Source organism: Haliaeetus leucocephalus, unplaced genomic scaffold (genome assembly GCF_000737465.1).
Source record: "Haliaeetus leucocephalus isolate CR32 unplaced genomic scaffold, Haliaeetus_leucocephalus-4.0 Scaffold555, whole genome shotgun sequence".
Taxonomy (NCBI): Eukaryota; Metazoa; Chordata; class Aves; order Accipitriformes; family Accipitridae; genus Haliaeetus; species Haliaeetus leucocephalus.
The window spans coordinates 4,757,598-4,781,286 of record NW_010972991.1 but is presented as its reverse complement, the minus strand read 5'-3'; the positions used below and the strand labels follow the sequence as shown (position 1 = coordinate 4,781,286).

The 23,689-nt window shown below is 38.9% G+C and overlaps 1 protein-coding gene across 1 annotated transcript in view; it reads right to left on the bottom strand.

Annotated features, from left to right (window-relative positions):
* Window positions 1-22,987, bottom strand: part of FAM49B (family with sequence similarity 49, member B) — a 40,146-nt gene extending 17,159 nt beyond the window's left edge. Inside the window, exons 1-3 of the mRNA XM_010577119.1 lie at window positions 22,982-22,987; window positions 21,173-21,196; window positions 7,868-7,904 (exon numbers count right to left, since the gene is read on the bottom strand). Coding sequence (XP_010575421.1) covers window positions 7,868-7,904; window positions 21,173-21,196; window positions 22,982-22,987 — 67 coding nt within the window. The remainder of the gene's footprint in view (window positions 1-7,867; window positions 7,905-21,172; window positions 21,197-22,981) is intronic.
* Window positions 22,988-23,689: the final 702 nt, after the last annotated feature.

Here is a 23,689-nt window from a genome sequence, read left to right as displayed (position 1 = left end):
CTGATTTACTAAGCACTCTTCCAACTTCCTTGAAAGTCCACAACTTCAGCTGAAGTAAACTGTTTTATGAAGTCAGATGCGGTTCCAGTTAACAAGCTCTGACGTTGAGCTATCATTGCCTAGTCAAGGACATCTTCCAGCACTAACTGCATCCTTCTTGAGCACATTGCCACATCAGTCAGCTCCAATTCAAGAAAGGCTTGAGCTTGTATAAAGACCAAAGCCAATAGCAAGCACTGCTACTGACTGAGTTTTATATCCTGCAGCTGGGCTTTGTCTCAGAGCCAAACAGCTGACTCAAAACACTGACTGGAAGTAACTTTTGTGTGTGCTAACACACCTTTTGACCCACAATTGTTCCAGCGCAACCGGAACAAAATCCACACTAAAGCTGTAATCCTTATCAAGAAGAATTTTGCATATTGCACTCACCAACGTCAAAATAATCACATGCCCAGCCTTAAGTACGGTTTAGGTCACTACCTATTTGTTCTTCCACAGCTTCAGATTGTCAACCTTTGTCCAATTTTATTTGGTATTCTCATTCAGAATATAGTACACTTCAAAACTTGCAAACTGTTTTTTCTCCTAGTGGTCTTACCGATTTGAACATTTTATAGTGCAGTGTCCAAAGGTAACTCATTAGGCAAAATGACAGTGTGAGATTCAGTAAAAGCACGCTTTAGACCAATGGAGTTTTCTCTTGCCATGAATCCAACATCAAAATCACAGCAGAAAAAAACCCACTAGTCTCTGTCTAAAAACTGACTGTCCCTGTGAAGCTGCCCAGAATCCCTCCTGACATGCTCTGTACTCCAGCACAATACTTGATCCACGTGGAGCAGGTTATGGGAAATCAGAGCGCAAGCCAAGAACATGGTTTAAACTTGACCTACTTGCAGAGGAAGACATACGGAATGCCACATTTGATTACAATGATTTGGCCCATTACAGCCTTATGGGGTTGTATGATGTTGCGTGTAGTGTCATGATCAGACAAGCGGAAAGCAAAGGCATATTTTCAAAACAAGTCTTGCACGCATGCCCTTCATGCTGAAAACATCCGTGACACATTTCAATTTTTTTTTTTTCCTAAGCTCAGCCCAGGGGAAATTTAATAGAAATACATGATGTAACTAAATTCAGCCGAGCACTAAAGAAATTCCCCCTCTCACACCTGAAAGAAAAAGTGTACATTAACAAGCATTTTACTTGCAATTGGTGGGCAGCTAGAAAACTTACTCTTGTTAAAGGTAAAAATACTACAAAGACATTCAAAAGGGACATTGTAAATTTTGCTTTATCAGAAAAATAGCATGCTTTCAAACTAGTGAAAAAACCCAGTTAAATAAATAGATAAAAACCTATATGTTTGTGACCATTGAAGAATGCCTGCTTCAAGGGAAAAAAAAATCGGCTCACCTTTTGGAAAATTATATGCTATTCCCAAGACTACTTTTAACGAAGCTTAAGACTGAACAGGAACATCCAGAGTGTGAAAACTGTACTCCGTGAAAACCTCATATCTATGCTCTAGAGTCTGGAGGAGGAAGTTAAGCATGACACTATATGGAAAGCACATCTAATGAAAGCACATCTAATGAAAGAGCAAACATTTTCTTTCAGGGACTGAGTTTTAAATTTTCAATTGGTCATGTATGTGCGGCATAAACCTCCAATTCAGAGATATTTTGATAAAATAGTAAGTGAAAAACACTTATAGCATTAAAAGTCTAACATTATAGTATAACACTACACTGTTACAATACTTACAGTGTTAATACATAAACAAAAACCTAGCTGAATGTCTCCCTATACTGTTTTTCTAGAACTATAATCCTATCAGCCTGGCGATTGTTTCAAGGCTTACTGAACATTTTCTGCCTATAGTATCTAGCCATGAACGGCAGCGGGGGGGAAGACAGTGAATAGGTGGCTGCCCACATCAGCTGAATCCAAGGCAGCCCTTAGCAACACATGGAATCACAGAGTGGACAGCCTATTGGATCGACTGTCGTTTTCTCTCCCGATGAAGCAGTTAAGCTTCACAAGCAGTGAGAATGCATCTGCCCTTAACCTTAAAAGCTAGAGAGTGCTGCAGAGATGGAAACAGGCTTGTAAACTACATTGCGGGAATCACTCTTTTCAGAAAGTCGTAATTTTTTCCTTAGATCCAAACATGTTTTTCCTAGTCTAATGCACACATTTATCTTCTGTGTAGTGCCAGAGAAGCATAGATGCCCTCTGACACTTTCTAATTCCTACTACTGATATTAGTGGTGTTTAAAGTAATAAAGATCTGTCATTAAACAAAATCCCCAAGTAATAAAATACATTGTCCAGACAAGAAATAATTATTGAGGTAACAGTAAAAAAAATAGTAGTTGTCACTCATAGTCTGGAAAAAGAGACCAATATATGGAAATTACCAGCTTTAGATTTAAGAAATAGAAGCTTGGTGCTATTAGCTTAAAATAAGTTAGATTTTGGATAGGCTGGTCTCATTTTCAGGACTCATCATAGCTATAGTAACATTATTAAAGGTATCAGTTCAGATAGACATCTAACTGTTGAACCAAACACATATACGAAGTGCCACACCAGTCACCAGTTGTGCATAAAACACACAATTTCATTCTTTGCTGGACAAGTTGTTCTAGCAAATGTTAAGATTTCATCAGTTTTTATATACACTTTTATGATATACTTCACAGTCTAAACCTATGCAAAGATCTGTACACTGCTTGCCACTCCTGACACCTAGTGGTTATTCTTCCACACACCACTAATTACAAATCAACTGTATCAAGAATAAAAGATATGCAAGCCAAAAAAACAAAAAAAAAACCCAAAAAAACCCCAAACAAACCCACCACTGAATTCCAGGGGCTTCAGTCATCAATATCTTATCTGAATAGTGGGAAAACAATTTATACAGCTATATAGAAAATGTTTTTGTATAGGAAACTAAGTATTTAGGCTACTTAAAAGCTGTTTAAAGCTGCCTCAAGCTGCCTCTGATGTCAGTTCTTTTGGCTAAACTGACTTTGATACAATGAACTGTTTTAGTTGAAACTGAAGTTACTTTGAGATCACACATCATCAATAAAGTCTCCGTTCTGAACAAAACTGAATTCACAACTTGTCATATCAGGAAAATGGAGACCTGCCAGGGAAAATAGTCTAGTGAAAAAAGGCTCACATTCCTCAAAACCAGAATTGTAAAGTATGGTCAGGTCAGTGTTTATTCAGTCCATTTTTCCATTTAGAGGAAATCAAGGGAAAAGCACTGAAGAATCCACAGTTCCTTTAGAAGAGGCAGTCTTAAAGCCTTGTTAATTCGGGAATATATTAGTGGCACAGCTGACACTGAATAACTTATTTGACAGGAGCTACAATAAAATAACTAAGCGTGCCCACACAAGTCTGCAATAAAACCCAGTTTGTCTGGAAGGATTACTCTTATTTTTAAAACAGAACTTGTATTGAAAAGGGGAGAGACTATGCTCCAAAAATCTGCTCTGGTTTACCCTTCAATGAGTAACTGCACAACTCTTCCAAGAATGAATCTGGGGATAAAAATTAGATATGCTTTCCTCCTTCAAAATGACACAAGCTCAACATGCTTTCTAACGTAATTCTGCATAATGCTCTTTTTAATTCAATTGCATTGCAATCATCAGGAAAAAAAATACACTTTTTTTAGTTCAGGGAGATTTACATTGGAATGCAATCTACACTTTGCTTTCTCCTTCAAAGTTTGAAATCTTAAAAGCCTTTTGCAGTGTTGTAACTCCTCCAACAGAGGTCACTACCTTACAATTTGAACTTCCAGAGAAAGGGAAGCTTGTAACAAATGTATTCATACTACCTTAGAGCCTTACAGCTCAGAGTCAGCTATTTTCTTCCAGCCCAAATACTGCATTTAGTCCACGATACTATGACATCATGGAAACAGTGGCTGATCTTGAAGTTTGTCTTTTTTCAAAGTAGGCTGAGAACATTCTATTTTTATCAGGTAAAGATGCAAAAAAGTGTTTAACAAGAGATGTGGTAGATTTACAGATTGTTTTTTTATTATTTTACAGAAAAAGCTTCTTACTCTACAAAAGATGGTATGCCTATTAAAACTGTGCTCTAATACCACATTACTAAGAAAGTTTCATATTTCAAAGACGTCAGCCTGTAATTCAGCTGTCAAGCTCTCATCTCCAAAAAAAACAAACTCAACAATAATTTGTATGGTAAGTCCTTCTCCTGCCAGCTTTTTATTTCAGTGTAAAGATGGGGGGGAGGAGGGGAACAAACCCCACCAAAAAAAAAAAACCAAGCCCCAAACCTGCAAGTTTTATCTAACTGCTAGAAAAAAAAAAGTCTTTTCAATACCTAACTTCACTATAGTGTCTAGTTCAATTGATCTGCCACCTTTTAGTTGGTATTTTACTTGTGAAAAAGCACTCCTCTTCAAGCCTAGTTTTATTTGGAAATGTGTTTTCTTTCAAAATAGCCAAATTTCCATCTATAAGAATCAGACTCCCATATGTTTCAGTACCCAAGCTGGGTGAAGTTGTACTGAGGCTCTGACAGCCAGCCTTGATAATGCTGCCATCTAATGTACTAGGACAAGGAGTACAATCAGCTGCATCACTCTTTAATACTCAAATGACATGTTTTCCTTCAGTTTGGCTCCAAACTGTTGCACCCCTTCAGCACCTTGGCTTGCAAATCCTACACTAACAATATTATGACAAATTACCTAGTCATCAAGTTGATGGATATAAATATTCACTGACATATTCTATCTTAAGGGATTTTTTGGAATGTTGCAGTACCAAACCACAAACCTTGTGTGTACGAACCTGACACTGACTGTCCATCTGTGAATTCAGTTCAGTGACACACCAGCTCTGATCTACCAAGGAGGAAGGGAAGTTCTATGGCCTTCCAAATCACATAAGCTGGAAGGGCAGATTTCCATATTTCAGGAGAACTTTCTGATTATTTTGTGGAGTTTCCTTTTTCTGAGACACCAGTCAGACAAAGTATGTTTGCAAAATATAGAAGGCTAATAAAACACATCAAGTTACTGATAGTACAACAGAAAATGACTAGCAGAATGATTTCCTTACCATCCCATCTGTTTTCAGAAACAGAAACAAAACAGGCAGGCATTAGGCAGGGCAGACAGAGAAAATTGGTTTCTACATAGTTGGTTGCGTCTTTAAAGTTTCACAGGAGATTTCTTGCAAGATCAAGGTTCTACAGCCATCTTTGTTACTTCCAGTTACTTCTTCAGATAGCCTCATGAGGCACAGTATCAACTACTTTTATTGAGTCTGGACAGTTATTTCTTGTTAGAAAGCAAGTGTAAAAAACAAACAAACAAAAAACCCAGAGCACACTGGTCCAGATCTCTCTAGCTGTGCTAAATCTGATCATCTCATTTTCCATCTCTCCCAACATATCTCAAATTTTGTTTTAATCTTAAAATCAAACTAGAGGTGTCCTATAAGTGTAAGCTATAAGACACTTTATTTTCATCCACGTATTGGAAATACGGAGGAACATTTGCTATTCTCCAGTGATATTATACAACCTGCAAACCATTAAGATCAGTAGCAAGGATGCAGAATATCATGCAGAGTTACAACTCCTGCACCAGTTCATCTGTGACCTCTACAAGTCCATCTCACCTCATCTCACAAGGAGTTTGCAGCAGTTCTTGGGGAAAACGAGGCACATATGCGGAATAGAAAGTCATTAAACAATACTGAATACATTTAATAATCACATCTGGCTCCAAAAAATACTTGACCTGAAAATATATACTAAAAGAACCATCAATGTATGCTCTCCCTGTTCCCACTCTTCCCCAGGCATCTGCTCACATTTGAAGGTTCAAGTTTTGTTAGGTACTAAGCTTTTTTCAAGTTTTAGCCTTACTCAGAAAGCAACATCTAGGTAAATTTGCCCCATTCTTTGAAGCTTACCCAGTTTTCAATAGACTCCAGATCTTTACTACTGTTAGCTTACTGGTGCTTTGCTCTTGAAAGTGTTGCCTGGGTGGGGCTTCTGTCAGTCCCTTCAAACCCTTCACAATGGTGATTCCCAGCTGGTTTAAGATGCTGTTAAGCATCTGGCAGCTACTTTGTCTCAGCACAACTGGAGAAGGTGAAAGCATCAGCAGTCAGACACCTGAACTTTAGGGCTGCTGAAGTGGACACCAGCACCTTGGTTTATAAACATTTTCCCTTCGATACCCAAAATACTGTTGATTCACAGTGTCTTCAAAGAAAACAGAAGTTCCTTGCCATGTGTTGTAGCTGTTCACTGGACAGCCTTCCTCCTTTTGCAGGCAGTACCATTCCCAGCAATGCCTCTTGAGTTTTGCTACCTTTTCTGTATGACTCTCACCTTCCTGAGCAGGAGCACTGCTCTAGTGGAGGAATAAGTGGGGGGTGTGAAAGGATGAGCAAAACCAAGTGCACACATGCAGAGGGAAGTAAGATGGTGATTCCCAGAGACTATAGGTGCCTAGTAGACCCATGGTCTGACTCAGTTTAGCGACTCTTACAATGTATCCTTTGCAAATGCACACGATGCTGTAAATAAAAGTTGTCACTAGTTCTAATTGCAACTTTGCTAATACACTTATCCATGACTTCAGAAGAAAAGGTTACCAAATGAAAAAGGTACTACTACTGCTGACACTGGATGTTTTTCCATTAGTTTATTGTAGATTTGGAAAATATTGCTGCATGCTTGCCCAGTTCCTAGACTCATTCCATAAACCCAGAAGGCAAGACAGTAGGCCAGAATGACTGTTGGTCTGACCCAACATTACCAGAAACTCTCTAAAGAATGACAAAAATGTGATATAAATCTCATCAAAACCAGCAACTCTGCAAAACAAGTATTTTAGTAGATCAATCATTCACTAAAATAAGGGACAATTACTTCAGTAACACATTTATAATGCCATATATTCTTAATTACTCAATAGAGCATTCAAATAATTTTGGACACCGCACTTAGAAATGTTTTCTACTGTTGTCAGCAAAACTGATAACAAATCAATTTAATCAGCTCCCCAGAATTCAAAGAGCTTTTTGATAATTAATCAGAAATGGGAGAAAAATAAATCCTACCTCATGTTTGCTAGCATCACCTTCCAAATCTGACAGAAGATAGCTATGCTGGCACAGCACAATAAACATGAAGTATAACACACACACTCTATGCAGTAGCTTAGATGCCAAGTAGGTGATAAAACTAAAAGCTAAAACCTTCACATGAGCGCATGCTACCTCTTCAGTCTTACAAGCCAGTTCAGAATACTGGTTTCTAGCATAAGGCGTCTGGTTCAGATAAGAAGTAAAGTTACACAGTAACTTTACTGAAGAGACTGAGAAAGAAAAACCACCAAAACATGTCTTCACTCAGATCTTCCAAGGAGTTTAAGCACAATCTTCCAGGGTACGTTCTTAGATGTGGCCAAACTACTATACTCTGTGCACTCCACAAATGCCTTTATTGAAACAATGGTACTTCTTCACATCGCTACAGTGAAGAGTTTTCAAAAGCATTACCAGGCTGCATGGTGAGTTACTGTGCAAGCAAAAAACCACACACTTGCAACCTGGTTTAGCATTTTTAACCAGAGAGGCATAAATTACGTTATAGATCAGGACTTTCTAGTGAACACTACAGATTTCAAAAGTTGTAGAATGAAATAGGGAAAAACAAGTTCTTGAAGAGAAAATTGCTCATATTCAGTACAGTCCCATTTTCTGTCCTTTAACATATTATAATTTTTGCTTCTTATATGTCAGGAGAGTTTTCAGGCAGGTTAAGTTTCAATTCTTACCTACAGCCAGTGCTGCACTCTGTTCTTGGCCTCCAGTCTGTTTTAAAAGAAAAAGAGATTATGAAAATTCATTCTTTTGCACCAAAAGTCTTAAATGTAATGCTACATGACCTTGTAAAAGCAAACATGCATCTGTTCCAGACATTGTACTATTTTTCTGGATTTACTTTATCAACGTAGTCCTGGATCTATATGCCACTGTGACTTTTGAAAATGCAGAACTGTGTTTTATCTCTAGGCATATAAATAAACAGGGAACACAATTATTTGGCAACAAACAATTGTTTGGGAAAAAGGCTGCTGGTGTTAGATAATCCGTAAGAACACATACCCCTAATAAATTGAATTAGTAAAGAGTCAAAGCTGCAATAAAATACCAGTGACAAATTGTTCCACTTTCTTTTCAAAGCAAAATGAAATGCAAGAGTGTAACACAAGATTCTTAATTCAACCACACAAATTAGCTCTTGAAAAAAATTCATGGCTTGCATACTGACCTCCAGAGAAGGCATTTTCAAGTCACCACTGAAAACCATTTGCTTAACAAAGAAAACGAGCATTCTTGGACAGTCTGTTACACACATTATTAACCACCATCTTAAGGCTGGTGAAATAGTAATTTTAATAGTACAGTTTAAGGGAAAAGATACGGAGTACTACAGTATCTCATAGAGCTTGAGCTTCACAGGAAATAATAGTGTAATGTTAGCTGGGGAAGGCTCTGAAGATCTACAACACCATAGGCAAGAAGCAGAGTGGAGACCCTAGTGAGAACGACCCTTCACAGCCCGCAGAACTAAACATAAGCAGAAGGACAACTGTTAGACACTGTTACAGGTGTAGAAATTTATTGCTCCATTCTTTCCTGTGTATGCATCTCTCTCAAAGAGGCTTCTCCCTTGACTAGGATTTCTGTAAGTTTGAGTAGCATCTGCTTTTTCCTTTGCCAATTGGCATCAACTTCCCTTTACTCTCTCAGTAGTAAGCAACAGCTAGCTAGTACTTCAGGACAACAACTACTACACAGGACAAAAAGATGGTTAAGAGCACTATCTTTGTAAAAGCTGCTGCAACTTTCCTAAAACTCACGTGCTCTCACTAGGCGTATTTTAAATATGGAATTTTTTCCATCCTCATGACTGCACACCGCTCAATTTGTGCTTTGAGACAAAGCAACAAACATCAAATACTGACTAGAAAACATTGGTGCCCTGCGGGTCAGGGATGAACATAACTGATACTGCAAATAGAGAAACCGAAACCAAAGTTAGACCCAACATTACTTCAAATAGCTAATTTCCTGAAAAAAGTGAAAGGAAAATCAAATAGGACAAAACATTTAAGAACACTAAAAAACTCTACCTAAAAATAGATTATTTTGGGGGGATTAGTCAAGAGCTTTGGTTAAGATGATTTTGGGTGAGAGTCCAACCTAATTCACTGAGCTGAAAACAAAAAGAAGTCCTAATTCATTAGAATGACCAGACTATAGAAATAAATATGACAGCAATAGAGGAAAAACACCCCACTATAACAGCAAGACTACGGACTTTTTAAAAAATGTTTCCTAACACTACTAGTTCCTTACTAAACAGAAATATCTAAATTTCCAATTGATAAAATTATTAGAAAAAAAACTAGAATTGCTCAGCTCTCTACATCTTTCCAGACGGAACACTGCACTTACAATCACAAACACTTACTACCTGCAAGAAAAGCGTGCTGATGCTCAGGTAGCTTGTCCTCAAGGCTTCAATGAATGACTGAATGGCCTCGTAGAGCCATTAGGCAAAAGGGAAGCAACCAGGAAAGCTGAGAATTATAGGTCAGTTGGACTATCATCAATAACAGGCAAAGAGATGTTAGCACAGGAATCCATTAACTGGATTCCTGTCTTTTAGTACCAATGAGCACGCCTTCATGCGGAACAGTTCAGATCATGCTATTAGCTTGGTTTATACTGGCAAGCTGACAGATATTTGATTTTTGTACAGTGTGACTTCACATCATACAATATTTTAAATTTAGAGGTTAGCACTATGCAATATAATAAAGCACTGCCTAAATGGGTAAGAAATTGACTTGCAGATCTCTAGCAGTCAGTGGGCAATAATCAGTCAACATTCATTAAAAGGGCCAGATGTGAAATTAATGGTGTGATAGATTCTTTACACAATTTTTGCACTTCGCATGCACCCTGATTCAGACCCAAGAGTATCTAAATGAACAATCGCCTCTTGTCAGGTTCAGAGTGCATTACTTGGGTTCTCCCAGTTAGTACAGAAGATCTGCAAAACATCTGAGCTTCCTTCTGACTCATTATTAAGGTCTGGATCTACAGATTAATATAGAAAGAGTATCAACAGGCACAAGATGAGACATGTATAGTATATAATTTAATAGCTAGTGAAAATTGAATACTACAGAACCAAGCATTTTTTCAATTGCTTGTGATTCTGAGGCAGCCAAGTATTTAACATTATGTTAGAGAGAAGCAGCTCTAGGCAGGCAAATTACCTTTATTCAATGGGTTAACAGCTCAGAGATTTTGTTTAGCCTTTTTTAAATACCATTTTATGGAGTCAAACAGCAGAAAGATTGATGAATCCCATCCTAGGAATCTCTATTACACAACCCCCCCTTGACTTGCAGCCTAACTTCACCACAGCAGGAGAAGGCCAAAGCTTACACTAACATCTCAGACCAACTACAACAGGAATTCAAAGAATTGTCACAACACTTGGAGACCAAGTGCAGAAAAATGTCTACAGCCATTGGAGAGGGACGGTGAATCATCTAAACTGCAGCTATTCATTTTCAGAAGAAAACAAAACCAAGCATCATTCAGTTTGTCAGAGGAAAAGCCTGTAGTTGACACAAGTCAAATGGTACCCAAATATAAAAGATGCACTAAGTAAACTTGGTATCATTGTGGATAACAAAACTTGAAAAAAAAAATTAGTAACTGGCTGTGGTGGGTTGACCCTGGCTGGAGGCCAGGTGCCCACCAAAGCTGCTCTATCATTCCCCCCGCCACCCTGCCTCAGCTGGACAGGGGAGAGAAAATGTAACAAAAGGCTCATGGATTGAGATAAGGACAGGGAGAGATCACTCAACCAATTACCATCATGGGCAAAACACACTCAACTTGGGGAAAATTAACTTAATTTATTGCCAATCAACCAGAGCAGGGTAATGAGCAATAAAACCAAATTTCAAAACACCTCCCCCCCCACCCCTCCCTTCTTCCCAGGCACAGCTTCACTCCCAGATTCTCTACCTACCCCTCACCAACGGCGCAGGGGGACAGGGAATGGGGGTTGCAGTCAGTTCATCACACGTTGTCTCTGCCGGTCCTTCCTCCTCAGGGACAGGACTCCTCACTCTTCCCCTGCTCCAGCGTGGGGTCGCTCCCACAGGAGACAGTCCTTCACGAACTTCTCCAACATGGGTCCTTCCCACAGGCTGCAGTTCTTCTCGAACTGCTCCAGCATGGGTCCTTTCCACTGTGTGCAGTCCTTCAGGAGCACACTGCTCCAGCGTGGGTCCCCCACAGGGTCACAAGTCCTGCCAGAAAACCTGCTCCAGCGTGGGCTCCTCTCTCCACGGGGCCACAGACAGGTCCTGCCAGGACCCTGCTCCAGCACAGGCTTCCCATGGGGTCACAGCCTCCTTCGGGCATCCACCTGCTCCAGTGTGGGGTCCTCCCTTGGCTGCAGATGGATATCTGCTCCCCCGTGGACCTCCCTGGGCTGCAGGGGGACAGCCTGCCTCACCATGGTCTTCCCCACGGGCTGCAGGGGAATCTCTGCTCTGGTGCCTGGAGCACCTCCTCTCCTCCTTCTGCACTGACCTGGGGGTCTGCAGGGTTGTTTCTCTCACATGTTCTCACTCCTCTCTCTGGCTGCCGTTTCTGTGCCCACTGCAACTTTTTTTCCCTTCTTAAATCTGTTACCCCAGAGGTGCTACCACCGTTGCTGATGGGCTCAGCCTTGGCCAGCAGTGGGTCTGTCTTAGAGCCGGCTGGCATTGGGTCTATCAGACATAGGGAAAACTTCCAGAAGCTTCTCACAGAAGCCACCTCTGTAACCCCGGCTCCACTACCAAAACCTTGCCACACAAACCCAATGCACTGCCTAACCACTGAATAAGCCCTGCGTTTTGGGCATCCACCTCATATTGAACTGATGCTGCTTAACTCAGCAATACATGACAACAGATTTCAGAAGAGAAAAGCTAACCATTAACTTTCAGTATGAAACCAACATCTTCTGCCTAACCCTGACTGAATTAAGAAGCCTCTACACACAAGCATAAACTTGTCAGCAACTGTCAGTCAAGATTTGCTACAGGAATGGTGATTTTGCAGGCTTTCCAACACTCAGGTTTTCCTGCCTATTAAGAACAGAAAACATTGAGTAGTATGAAAGAATTGACAACAACTTTGCAATAAGAATCTAAATTACTTTCTGTGTATTTGATCAGTACCTCAGCTTGTCAGGAAACTTCAGAAAGAATTACTGCATAAAGCTTACAACACTTACTAAAGAAAGCTTGCACAGGATTCAGTATTCCATGCGATGTATTAGGCACACAGGCTTTACTAGTCGTCTTCAAAACAATCCACTCTGCTGCTTTCACAGAGCAAATGTTTAAATTGCTTGTTTGAAGTTCAAGCTTGCACTAGGATTTCCCTTGGTAAGTGTCACCAACTTGAACTCTGTGCGAACCAGAGGTGGACTACGGCACAGATGTTCTCAGTCCATGAATCTTAATTGCCCTTTGCATATTTCTGAACAGAACAGAACCTAGCTCAAAGACTACAGTGCTCTGGCAATTTTTAGACACTCCTGCTCTCTTGCTTCAGTTGCAGACTTGAAATTAAGTTTGAGGAAACCACTCCAAAAACTGGTTACTCTTAGAAGCACACATTAAAACATAAAACCAAGCCCAGTCCAAAACAGAACCACAAGTCAAATATATCCCACATCTTGTGGGTAATAAAAAAAGAATGCTAAGAAATGTTTAGCAGTAAAACTTGATTTTTACTTTAGTAACAATAACAGATGGCTAAGCTATAAAAAATAAATCATAGCTAAGATCATGTTTCAGAGGAAGTTTCAGGGCATCTGCAGATGAACCCATAGTTCAAGGCTAAACAGATGCAAACTTCAATGTTAACATCAGTGATTCTAAAAAGATTCTGCTATATCTGTATCGCAATCAAACATTAGATTAAGTCTATGCAAAGGTAGTCTATCACTACTGCAAAATTACTGTAGTTCTTCATAAGAAAGCAAATCTGCTGGTTGCTTACTGTAAAACCACCTTTTTGACTTCTGGCTGAGGAAAGCTTCAGCTCAAATCTTTCTTCTTCATTCATTTTTATTTATCCTTCAAAAGCTAAATTGTATCTTAAAAGTCTATGAGTTATATTAAGCCTTTCCCTATCCTATATAATTTCTCAGCGTTGTCTTATAGTAACTCGTATTACTTGCTACACTCAAACCTGTGTTTTAGGTTTACAATTTAATGATGGAAAGGGTGATCTGACCTGAAAGCTTTCTTAGTAGTTCTCCACCTGTGTTAAACACATACCAAAAGCATACATTATGCTTTCTGCCCTTTATTCACAGATTAAAATGCATTTATGCCACTATAACTCATATTATACACAGCTATACTGGCATACAGCTCTTCATACCACACATCCAAACATCGAGCAGCAGTCTCAGTTCCACGTGCTAAGTTAGGAGCGCAACTAATTACTTGGCATACTCCAAGTGAGGTCCACAAAGCACTGTTTCAGTTTCTGTAAAGCTTAGTCTGAAGATCTGGCTTCAAAAGAAATGTAGCAAAGAGCCATGAGGTTTACTTTGAAGAAAACATTTCAAGGAAGTTTAGATACTGCACTATAGATTAACAAAAAGGGGACAAGGTTATATACATAAACCTGTTTTATCATTAAAAAAAAAAAGAGGGAAAAACACAGATAATTGAGAAGCCTGTATTGCATAAGAGGATATTCAGACATATACAAGACTAATACTCAGCATGAAAATTTATGTTTCATCCACTTACAGGTATGTTTTCCACAATGAACCATTACCTTGGCTTAGTGGAAACAGTAAAATGAACTATCATAATCCTCATTTTTGCATCTTGTCAAAACTTTACATAGGAAAAAAAAAAGCTCCAAACTGAAGACCAAGTACAAGTTTTGGATTTTTTTTAACCAAATCAGAAAGTTAATTTAAATATTTACAAATAATCTCTTTCACTTCTTAAAGCGCATGAGAATATTAAATGTGGGGTAACATGAAGACAAATAAAGACTTTTAGGAAAACAGAGATGGGACTTTTTGCTTTTTAATTTGTGGTGGGTTTGTTTGTGAGGGTGTTTTTCTGGCAGTGGGATGGAGGAGTAGAACTGTGATATTTTAGTCCAGACTACACAACTTCTTGTTTTATTGCAAGAAAAAAAAAATTTAAAAAGCCTGCAAGAATTACTGAAGCAAGTCCTGTGTCTAATAGTCAATTATTCAAACACTGAACTTGCTATTTCTGGTAGCATATTATCTCCTCTGTTTCTTTTGAACCTTAATAAATCTAAATCCTTAAGTGATTTAGCACCAGGTATATAACATGAGCAGAATTTTGAAGAATTCTCTAGCATTCAGGCTGTCACTCCTCAAAAAAGTACTTAGGTATTCCTAAGCTAGGAAGAGATACTGGATACCTTTACAACATTAAATGATATTGCCGTTTGCTATCCATTGCATGTTTAACTTCCCTATGACTACTTAGCATTGCTCTTTTTCTACAGTTGATGCTTCCTTTGATGTTATGGTGTTAACACCAAGCTGTAAAGCATCGCTGAATACCAACCAAGTGATTCAACAGCTTTTTTATCTAAGCTACACAAATGATATAATTTCTTAGGAGTATGGCAGAGTTTAAGACTGAGAGTTCTCACTCAATATCAGCATAACAGAAACAAAACCATACCCTGTCCCAGGAAGTTTGCAGCAATACTCATACACTTGCGTAATAAAAACAGTAAGACAAGAAAAGGTCAAAAGGGCTTTTCCATTCAACATTATTAGTAGTGTATTATCAGCTCTAAGCAACCCCAAGACCCACAGCCCTATTCAGTAACACTTAAACAGAGGAGTCCTTATTTCTTATAATCTAGATTCCTACGCTCAGGCTGAATCACTTTCATCAGGACTATATTAGGTCATATGAGCAGAAAGGAACTTCGATCATGAAAGGAAACCAACCAGCAAAGTGAGTAACTCACCACCTAAAACATCTTTTTACTGGTTTTACTGAGTTCTAACCATAAACAGCATCAGAAATTGAGAGCTGAAGCCATAGTTAATGCTCTGATAGTTAAAAGTGTAAGATGAATTTAGACCTAAGCTGATTACACTACAGCTCTAGAAGATCACAGACAGCATCTCTGCTGCTCAGAGGCAATGGATTTGTTTAGTCCAGATTTCAAAGAACACAGATTAACTTTCAAAAAGTCTGAAAAGCCCTTCCTATGGAAACCAACAACAGTAAGTTTTGCGACGTGCTTCTCTCAGACTGAGCAGGTTACAGTGGATGCCCAAGCAGTTCGCTTTAACTCCTTCCCCTCAAGGTCCCTAGCACCGCCCCACTAAGCAAGTGTCAGCAGAAGCAGCTCCTCCATAGTCGCAATTCATGCACAAACCAGGAGGCAACACTGTGCGGGACTCTGCTCTGGCCAGAGTAACAACTGTCATATAGCACTAAGGCTGCCTTCAGCTTGCCCAGGAGTGCCTTGAGCTCCACCTACACGGAAAGATTTTAGTAACTGTTTCAGCTAAAATTAAAAACAGAAGTGGGGGCGGGGAGGAGAAAGGGAAGCTTTTCAGATCAGCTAAACAGTAACATCCAGTAACAGAAGTTTGAGATTATTCTAATAGAAAGAAAAACATGGGTGATTAGATGCCAGTAAAAATGATAAACAAGAATACTCAAAACAATTGTACTGATCATTAGCTGTTCAGAAAGGAAAAAAGCTAACCATGTTATTTTAACCTGTGACCTCAACTGGCTATTGGGTAGCATTTAAGATGGAAGCATGCACAAAAATAACAGAACATAGGGTAACAAACGTAAGAGACATAACGTGGGGATGTCTGGGCCCAGCTCCTAGGGACCACTGTGTGTATTCAACAGCTTTGTCCAACAGTCAGGGGAAAAAAACAAAACAAAAAACAGAAGCCATACAACAACAAGGTCTTAATTTAATGATACTGAGTCTCAACAGCTGCACATTATTTCTGCTCAATAATTTCCAAAATTAATTCCATGATAAGCTAAAAGGGGGCAACCTGCATCAGGGGAAGTTCAGGCTGGACATTAGGAAAAGGTTCTTCACTAAGAGGGTGGTCAGTCACTGGAACAGGCTCCCCAGGGAAGTAGTTAACAGCACCAAGCCTGTCAGAGTTCAGGGAACACCTGGATGATGCTCTTAATCATATGGTTTAGTTTTATGCAGTCCTGCAAGGAGCAGGGAGTTGGACTTGATGATCCTTGAGTCCCTTCCAACTTGAGATATTCTATGATTCTAAATAATAAAACTGCAGTTATGTGGTCAAGCAGTAAACTGAATATTAACCAGATCTGAAGGACTACATGTTAATAGTCCAAGTCCCTACAGAGTTAAAAAAACCCCAACAAAAACACTCCCACAAAACCTAGAAATGTCCTTTAACAAGCATTTAAGAGTCCTTCTGTAAGTCAGGAAGTGAAATAAGCAATATCTGACATTAACCCAATAGAACAGACCACATATAATACGAAAGTCCAGTCACCCATCTCAACAAGCACAGTTTTTCAGGTCAAACGCCTTTCTGATGAGCAAAGTTTACATATTCTGCTCATCTGTTTAAAAGCGACTTTTCAAAAAGTCAAAACAACCCTGCAATTAATGTCTTTGATTTGAAGGCTCATTGGACAAACAGAATTAAACAGTTCATGTTGTCCTGGGCAACTATTTACAGGTAGAGAAAAATAGCAGCTTTACCTTCATAAACAAATCAGCATGGTTAAAGGCTGAAGCAGAACACAGTTTACTAAATGTGCCATTATCAAAACTCACTTTTTAAACTTACTCTACTAACTGTTGCAGTAGTACTGCTGCACGTATAGGAAGGATATTTTGGAAGAGCTCTACACTGAATTCTGCTTGATTACTGTAAAAAACCACTCTCACTTATCATTTGCAGATTACTACCATCTTCATTCAAGGTTTTAAATAATTTTACATCCACTGTGGGAGAAAAGATACCACATTACATTGCATCAGCACAGGCAGGTTGTTTACATTCATTGCTAATACGTACTATTAGACTTCAAAAAACACAGGACTGCATAAAAGCTTTTAGCTCCTCAATCTATTCCCATGGTATCGCAGTCAGCCACATTAAACTAGCCCTAAGATAAAATACAGCAAGTAAATAGGAGACAACTTAGTTTGGCCTAAAAAAAAAAAGTCAGCTATTCCTCTTTCTTGCCTTAGATACCAGCATTAATACAAAATAAATGCATGTTGGTAGAACATCAGTAACATGATCAGAATTTCTACCAAAATATTTCATAGCGAGTGTCAAAACCACAAGAAGGTACTTAACGTCCATATAAGAACCATTTCAACAAACTCACTTTCACATGGATGACAAATCAATTCAAGAAGCTCTGCTGAACTGCAAATAGAGTTTATAGGCAAATCTACAGCAATGTATTTAGAGCAACACTACCAAAGGAGATTGGTTTTAACTTGTGGCACAAATGGGAAGTAAAAGTGGTTTCAATTGTCAGAAATGTATTCATTTTTCTTCATGTATTTACAGTATATAACCTCACTGTGACAGATTATTCTTTTACCCCGATGGTTCCCACATTACCCTACTGTTGGTATCTGGTAGGCTCTGCATGAAAGCTTTTCAGGTTGCTCAGAAGCATTTGTAACTTCACCACTTTCTACGTTGGTTACATAGTTTTCCCCAAATTGAACAAATCCTTCTGAAAGCACACATTAAAAGCTGCACCTTTTTTAAGACCTATTTCCTTGTTTAATGGATGAAACATTTAGCATTGAGCAAAACAAAACAAAACCTTGCTTTGTATTTCTTGCAGCACATTTAACTTTATATAAACTTCCCAGACAGCCAAAGCCATACAGAAGTCTGTAACACGTGCAATATGGCCTTACTCAATACAGTATCTCTTCTGAATGAGGTCCTTCACTTCTAACCTTTGTAGGCACACAGGTACAGAGACAACTAGAAACAAACTTTCCTGCTCCTTTTAAGTTTAACACATATTATGGGATTTGCACTAAAAGACTGACATTGTTACCGAAGAGATTTTAAAGATTCTCCCCACAAAGAAGCACAACATTTAAAGATGTGTCAGCCAGACAAATGCTACTCTTATAAGAGCTATACAAGCCACAACAAAGAGTTCTCAAAATTAATAAGAAAATGACAGGTATGCATTTGCTTTCACTTTGCAAATATAATACTGAAGGTGTTTTCATATTTATTAAAATTAGTACAAAATGCAAAACCTGTTAATCCACAAACACCACAGTATCAATGCTGGAACAGGACTCCACAACACGTTAATCAGTTTGCGCCAAACACCTCCCCATCATCATTACAGGGGAACAATTTTAAGTTGCATGGAAAGATTTTTAAATCTTCAAGCATGCAGACAAATTCAAGCTGCATATGAGAGATAAAGCTATAAAATAAGAATGAATAATTATCAGAGATTATATTCAAAAGCAGGAGATAATTACCGAGATCTTTTCTGAATGACTGATACTGTGGAAAAATAATCCCGTACAACTAAAGTTAATGTAATGAAAAAGAAAAGCTAACACAAGAAGAATAGGGCAAATGCTAAAATGTTGTATGTCCTTCAGTGTCTGTGATAATGGACAGCTCAAACATCATAACCAAAAGAAATACCACCTGGATAAAATAGGCACGCATGTCTTACACAACCGTTTGGGCTAGTCTGCACCACCCCAAAGTCCAGCTGGCTTAATATTTCTATCTTGGCACCAGTCATGCAAGACCCAGACACACTCTGCCCCAAGGGACGCGGTGTCCATGTGTCACACTCTCTTTTCAGCATATTACCAGAGCTGAGGGCCTGTGCTGAGACCCACGTCAGGTTTAAAATGTGGTAGAGTTCAGTGCGCTCTCAGCTCATGTCTTCCCAGACCAAAGTTAATGCTGGAAACGGCAAAATCAAGTTTGTGCAGCACTACTCCCAAGCTAAAAAGCACTTCCTGGTCCAAAAGGAAATTCTGAATTAAGACAAATACTTTACCACAGTTAGAGACAAAGACCTATTTTCTAGATTTACCCAGTTTCACTCAGCATGGCCATCCTGTTAAACTCCTCTCTCAGAGAGAAGGTGGGGTGATGACGGAGTGGGAAGGGAAGCTGAAGTAGGGAAATGGACAGAGGACCCCTCACTGCTAGGCTAATGAGATATTCAATTTTCTGTATGGAGCAAGCTATGCACTCCAATTTAGTGGCAGAGATACAGTATTTGTTCACATCATATATGATCAGAATAATCCAAAAGATTAACTTAAAAATTACTATCAGATAATTACAGTTTGGTTCAAAACTTGTGTTGGTAATACAGTGCTTTGGTACCTCAAATTGTGACATTCTACATGCCACAGGTTGTTTCTCCTGTAAACTGAGGGACATGCATTTTCAAACTGAGTACTTGGGAAGGAGTCTCATACACATTTTAGTTTCAGAAGCTGCTATTTTACAGACGCAGGCAACAAAGCTCTTGAAATTATCATGCACAAATAGCTGTACTGTACAAGTAATCTTTATATAAAAAAAAGACTACATAAAGTCAACCATTGTTTTCACTATGTCATTTCTGACAGATGCACATTATTGACCACTATAAGCCTTCAAAACTTTTCTATCATTAGTCTAGGTTTGGCAGAGTGGCAGAATAACAGAACAAAGTATTTTAGTATTCTTTGTGAACCCTGGTTATTAGCAACAGCAACACAACTTCATAAAGTTGTCCTCGATTGCTTATAAAATTTAGGCAGAATAACTGGCTTGCGAAGACTAACAAAGCATCTGTAAATATTTGGGTCATAAAAGCTTCATGTTTCCTTAGTGGCTAGGATGCTGCTTCTCTTCACGTTCATCCTTGGACCCAGCTGCATCACCCCATTCTGGGCTAAGAACCCTCTCCTGACACGAGTTTACTTAGCCCTATAGCTCAAATGGCAGCAGTAAACAGAAGGGTAGAATTCTAGCTTTATAGAAGGTATAATTTAAGGTATAATCACAGAGGAAAACTGAATGAATATTTAGTTTACAACCTTGTGGATGTCTTGCGCCATACCGAAGACTGCTACTTCATTTACAACATTAAGTATTTGAGAAGTGAGATATAAATCTCGTACCTACTATCAATGTGCATATGATTTAACTATGTCAAGGCATACTCAGATGTCCTAATTCTCATGTTTCCTTGCGATTGCCTTGTAACAGTGTAGCTCAACCTCTTAACTTATGGGCTGGTAAACTCCTAAGTGGTTATAGCTCTTCAGTGATGATCCTTTTACCATTCTGAACCTGCAGATGACTTTAAATGTCTGTGAATTACAATACATCCTTAATTTTATCATTATATATTATTTTCAGTGGAAATTATGCCTCAAACACCCACAGAATAACTACAAGCACATTAATGGCATCTTCCAAAGCACCTGGACACTCAAACTAGCATGCTTAGCCATGTTCAACTTCTAAACTACATTTTGTTAAAGTTTCCTTTTCTGTCTCTCCAGGCTCTGAAGCATCAGATTTGAAGTTTCAGTGTCTGCACTATCATACTTCGAATAGTCTTTATATAGTAAGAGGTACAAATACATTGTATTAGTCTCAGTGGAAAAGGCAAATAGACAATGTTAAACGTCCCACTACAGAAAAAAGGCTAGTCTTTTTTTCTCTCCTACTGCAACAGAAGGAATTTAATCACTTTGTATTCCAGTTTAAATACCCGCATGTTATCCACTGCTACTAAGCCTTTTGACTGGTAAGCTACAGTTAATTACCAAAAAAAAAACCCACCAAAACCAAACCAAAAAACACATTAACTACTTCTTGCTTTCAATAGAGCAAAATACTTTGTACTCCTTGGCCTCAAATGTTATGTAAAACATAAAAGAAACATTCTATAAGCAAAGACACCTAAGGAAGTGTTTACCAGTTGGTAGTATCTTCTTGCAGTCTTAACAGAGAACTCCCTTCCTCAGATTACGGATGCAGCAGCTCGTCTTCAGAATCTGAAGGAAAAGAAGAATACCATTAAACATAAACAATACACAGTATTTCAATTACATAAGCCAGTGCCAAGGGTAAATCAAAGTTAATTCTGCAGTGCCAAGGAAACTACATAAATCTTCAGGAATGCAAATACAACATGCCAATCTCAAAAACACTTGTGATTTTATGGAAGTGACATTACAAGCAAATGGAGTGGCATCCTTACAAACTCTTCTGTGACTCAGTAAGGCAAGTAGCTATCCGTGATCACAAGCATCAGAAATAAGTAGTGCTGAGATGCAGTGCTCAAGTTACACATAGTTACAGCCCCAAAAAACAGAAAGCATTACATCCCTGCATTAGTGAGCCAAGTTACACATAATTGCAGTAGAAAAAAGTAGGTCTCGGTTCAAGTTTTATTTACAGTGTCATATATACTGCATGCAGGGAAAAATGCTTCAATGCTACAGTTTTCATCAGTTAAAGACAAATTTGGCCAATGGCAGTTTTTACCTTTCTGAACTTACTCCAGGATTACTTAGATTTCCTGCTTCAAAATTAAGTTTCTGGTTTAGAAAATTCGTAAACGCATGGTCAGACAGAACAGCATTTCCTATGGAAATGTGGCACTGAGATCTATTACAAGCATTTGAAGGGTGTTTAAGTTCATTTGGAGTAGGTTTATCTAGCAAACAGTCTACCTTTTTTAGTACAGTAACTGGATGATGAACTGACCAAAAATGGCACCTTTCTGCTGTGGTGAAAGGTTGATAAGCCTCTTCCATTTAGGGTTTTGTAGGCTGCTTCTGTTTCAGGGATTTCAGCTAATTTAAATACTTGAGTGTCGTCTCCTAACCTATCTCCAGTAAAACCACTGTTGCTCCTACTTCAGGTATTGTTCCTGGTATCAGAATCCACCTTGTCAATATGTCGCATCTCAAAGTTTGTTTTAGAGAGTGATCATTCCATTTTATACTACAATTCTCTTTCTGCTTCTACAGCAAAGTCAAACACATCCTGCAACGCATCTGGTTTTAGCATCAACTTGTTTTAGAAATACAAAATCCCTGTCATGTCATTGCAAATCCAGCTGAAGAGGCATTAAATATTCAGTGTTAATTTGTATTTAATCAGCTATCAGCATCTCCTCTTACATCAGATAATCCTGATCAACAAGCATTTAATAAAAAATATGCTGTTTTGCAGTGATAAGCAGGTGCCTGGCAAATTAATATTGTTTGATTTTTTTCCTGCAAATGCTGTATGAAGCACTACACTCTCTTGCAGAAAAGGAAATCTAAAAAACATCCAAGCCACCTTATTCACTTTGTTAAAGCATAGGCTTTGTTTTAACAATTGTTCCACTGCCCTATTTCAGTCCCTTTCATTTATGGTCCTCTTGCCAAGCAACTGTATAAAATTAACAATTCGGTTAAAAACTTCGGAATGGAAGCCATAAGGTCTTACACTCAAACACTGCTTGGTAAGTCGCTGAGCAGAGCAGCACTGTCACTGTCTACAGCCTGGTAACACAATTTGAAAGTTCTGCTGGCTAAGTGACCATCTATGCAATTGCAACATGTGCAATTTCCTTCAACATACTCAACAAAAATACTTCCTTCTACCCTGCTACACTACAGTATGAAAAGCTTCCTATTCAGCACCAGCGAATGAACTTTTTTCAAGCATGACTGATCATATCATTAAACTGAAAAATCGTGTTACACTTCCACGGGACCAATGCACATACCATCATGTTGCCAAATTCGAGTGTTTAAACTTCCTCATAACTACCCGAAGCAGCACGCAGGATTTTGTTTTACTGACAGCAATTATTTAAGCCTGCTGGAGACCCTTCTGCCCCACCAGTTCCACACTGCTCTGCATTGCTCCCTCTCCTGGCTGCTCAGCATCTCCCGTGCTGTGTTTTTTCCCTGACAACCCATTGCTGCGGACTGGCCTTCAGGTGAGAAAGAGAAGCAAGTGCCAGCAGCTACAGCTGCACAGCAATTCTGGATGGAAAAAGTCAATCTGGCAGAACAGCAGCAGGTACAGCGGACTGGAGGGATCATGGAAACATCCACATGCAGGGGGACTACGTAATCTGCCAGTGCTGGGCAAAGAAAAAAGTCTGGCGAGACAGGAGGAACTGGAGACACAAGGTGTGCTGGCCAGGAGCAACCAGGCTGCACTGTACATCAAAAGGACAGGGGTGTTGAAGCGGGGGTACACACAGAAGGCTGTAGATATGCAGTCCCTTTGGAAGACCTCTGCAGCTTTAAAGGCAACCATTCCATATACATGATCAAGATTAATCTGGTTCAGTTGATAAAACCAGCCAAGAGCGTTTTTTTTCTTTTTCCCCCTTTTTTTTTTTAAATAATAGATCCCCAAACTGTAACCTACAGTATAAATAACACAGCTGAGAAAAACTAAACTAGCTGCCATCTTAGTTTTC